The sequence below is a fragment of the Monopterus albus genome, unplaced genomic scaffold, assembly GCF_001952655.1.
Source record: "Monopterus albus unplaced genomic scaffold, M_albus_1.0 scaffold250.1, whole genome shotgun sequence".
NCBI classification, from domain to species: domain Eukaryota; kingdom Metazoa; phylum Chordata; class Actinopteri; order Synbranchiformes; family Synbranchidae; genus Monopterus; species Monopterus albus.
Window position 1 is genome coordinate 479,128 of NW_018128130.1, and position 3,282 is coordinate 482,409.

The window sequence follows — 3,282 nt, forward strand, 5'->3', positions numbered from 1 at the left end:
TATATATGTATGTATGTATGTATGTATATATATGTATGTACGTATGTATATATACATATGTATATGTATATATACACGTATGTATATGTATGTAAAACTGGGGAAACACGAGTTTCCTGGTAGTAGATGTGACTTAGATATTGATGTGAACAATATTTGAAAGTCAGAGACCATTATTACTGGCATGTGACATGAACATGGCTCAACTTTCATGACGTATTTTGGAGGGAAATTTCTGTTTGGACAAAACTGTCATGCTGTATGTATAAACACATAAATTCTGTATACAGCTCAAAATTATTTACCAATTTATTTTCCACAGTCCAATCACAAACTGAAAACAGACACAGCAATAGCCTCAGTTCAGCAAAGCCATACACTGTAAACCCTATCTGTGCAATTTTACTCAAGTCAGTTTTTTAAACATGCACATGTATGCTTGGTGTTAGTGCAGCCTCTCTTTTCCCTAAACAGAGACTGACAAAGCAAAAAATACAGTGGAAAAGCAAATGAGGACGTGTCAGCCCATGAGGTTATGCTGGGTGATGGTTAAGCGAAGCACAGGGTTCCAGTGGAAACACAGCTGTACTGTCATTAGCTAGCACCACTTTGCAAATAACACACTGTGGTAGTGGACCATCATCAGGACCAGTCCATGGAAATCCAAATACTCATCGTCATACATACTCTGTTTTCTGCTCGCCCCAGTTTCTGTCTCTTCCACTGTAGGTACTACAATCCATCCATTTTGTTCTACACAGAGCTGAGCTGAAGTTTGATGTTTACAGTTATTTTTTCTGGTTTATTTATTTTTCCTCATGCTGTGCCTCCCCTGAAGCCTACTGGCGCCTCCAGGGGAGGCGCACGTCACAATTTAAAACCACTGTTCCAAACTGTAAGATGCTGGATTCCACATGGGCTCAATTGGATTTTACATGGACTTTGCATTAGGGAGCTAGCAGGGGAAAGTCTGCTTAATGTCTGGGAGAACCAAGTCAGACATTTGCATTCTAGATATTTTCAGGGTGTAAGTTCATGTGTTCAGAGTGCTTTGCATCTGAGCATCAGGTTTTGGAGAATCTTTACGTCTTGTCTGTCCTCTGCTCTGAACTGATAAATATGGCTTTCTTTGCTGTTTTACAACCTGAGTGGCTGCTATAGAACTGATGTGTGTTTGTGTATGTGTTGTCGGGATAATGAAAATTTGATTTGCTTCACACTTTTACAAAATGGGAGAAAGAAAATGCAATAAAGACAAGAAAATTAATAACTTCAATACAGCTAGTTAAAAATTCTGACTAGCATTGTGTTGTGTGACAATTTCTATTTGTAATTTGCTGCAAGGTAGACAAACAAGTATTGCAATGCTGATATTAAATTTTCCCTGTACATTAGTCATGACTACGGTGTTTGTCTTCCCTGTGTGTATAGCTCCAGTAGTCACAGGAGTAGGACCTAGTTTCTCTATGGGGGAGCTCCAGGGTCATCTGGCCTATGACCTCAACCAGCCCGGCAACCAGCCAGTTACCCTGAGACGATCACTGGCCAGCACCTCATCTAGCGGGTAAACACAGACACCCACTGCATCTGCCTTGATTACCTTGCATTAACCTCTACCACCAGAACATCAGAAAGAGCAGAGCCTGCTTTGTAAATCTTAACTTATTAGCAGTACTAAGCTCTGTTTATGTATTATATTCACTAATATCAGCCCTTACCATGAGTTTAAACTATAATCTTAGTTCAGATGTTAAGCCTCAAACCCAAGTCCAGACCCTCAAACAGCTTAAATGTTACTTACAACAGCTGCCTCTGCAGCTCCGTTTATTTGTTTTGAATCTTCATTTGAAAGAATTAAAATAACCTTTTACATTTACAGTATGTGGGACATATTTGAAAATCTAAATTTGGAGCTTGCATTAGCAAAATAAAAATTTGTACACACTGTAGCATTTCAGGCCTTGTAAAATGTTTATAACATTGAACTAGCTAGTTATTCAGTTTGATTGTTAAGCCTAACTACAAACAAAATGAACGCTCTAAGAGGCACAGATATTGTTCTAGAACAGACCAGGAAGAGCAGACCTAGACCAAAAGCTATGGGAATTTATTCACCTTCTGGCAGCCGCACACCTGCTCACCCAGCCACATTGACAATTTGTTTAAGAAGATCCATAACAGTGTCTGTATGCTGTATACATGTAACAATAGCTCATTACACTTTAACTGTTTCACTGGCTAATTTTGCAACAAGGTAATCAAGTACACTCTGGAATGAGGGAAGAAATAAATCACTCATGAGCACATGTTTGAGCAAGTCTTTTATTTTTGTAAGTAGTTGACTTGTAGCATGGTGTTTTCTGCTGCAAACCTTCTCATGACCTTGCAGTTCTGCAATGCTCTGTTGTCATGTGGAAAACATGCACACAAGGATTCATTTGCACAATGTTAAATATCTTACATATTTACTTTGAAGAGTCGAGGTATTTAAAAACATCTCTTAACATTACACTATACAGTTCAGCATCACGTCCTCCAGAAATGGAGAAATTAAAACTGAAAATAGTGATGTGTAAATCATTACATTGCATTGAAAACAACACAGCAGCACATTTTTTGATGTGATATCTCATCAATTTTATTTTTTGTTCAAAATAAACACTCACTTCAATTCTGATGCTGAAACACGTTCCAAAAAAAGTTGGGATGGCTGCATTGCAGGTCCAGTAATTGAGGTACAATGAAATTATGATTCCATGTGAAACAGGTGATGTCAATGGGTGACTGCATCATGATTTGGTACAAAAGTGACATCCAAGAAAGGCTGAGCCCTTTAGGAGCAAAGATGGGCCGAGGACTATACTATATCAGAGCAGTATACCGGGCACCCTGGACCCCCTGCAGTATGCCTACCGGCCCAACACAGCCCCCTCAGACACCACCACAGCTTCCCTCCACTATTCCCTTTCTCCCCTGGAAAATGTCCTACATCAGGATACTCTTCATTCACTACAGCTCCGCCTTCAACACAGTTGTCCCACACAAACTCACCCACAAACTGTTCACACTGGGTCTGCACCCCACCCTCTGTGACTGGCTCCTGGACTTTGTGACTGGCAGGCCCCAGACTGTCAGGATTGGCAATAGGACTTCAGCCAGCATTGTTACAAACACTGGCACCCCACAGGGATGTCCTCAGTCCCATCCTCTACCCCCTGTTCACCCACGACTGTGTCGCCTCCCACAAAGACAACATCATCCTAAAGTTCGCCGACGACACCG

General features: G+C 40.6%; 1 protein-coding gene across 6 annotated transcripts in view; it reads left to right on the forward strand.

Moving 5' to 3' along the window:
- Positions 1 to 3,282, forward strand: part of nfic (nuclear factor I/C) — a 45,420-nt gene that overhangs the window by 23,167 nt on the left and 18,971 nt on the right. For all 6 annotated transcript variants that reach the window (XR_002276650.1, XR_002276651.1, XM_020620865.1 and 3 more), the window contains exon 7: positions 1,432 to 1,564. Coding sequence is in view for 4 of the 6 variants with exons in the window: in XM_020620865.1 (XP_020476521.1) it covers positions 1,432 to 1,564 (133 nt within the window). In the remaining 2 variants the exon portion in view is untranslated. The remainder of the gene's footprint in view (positions 1 to 1,431; positions 1,565 to 3,282) is intronic.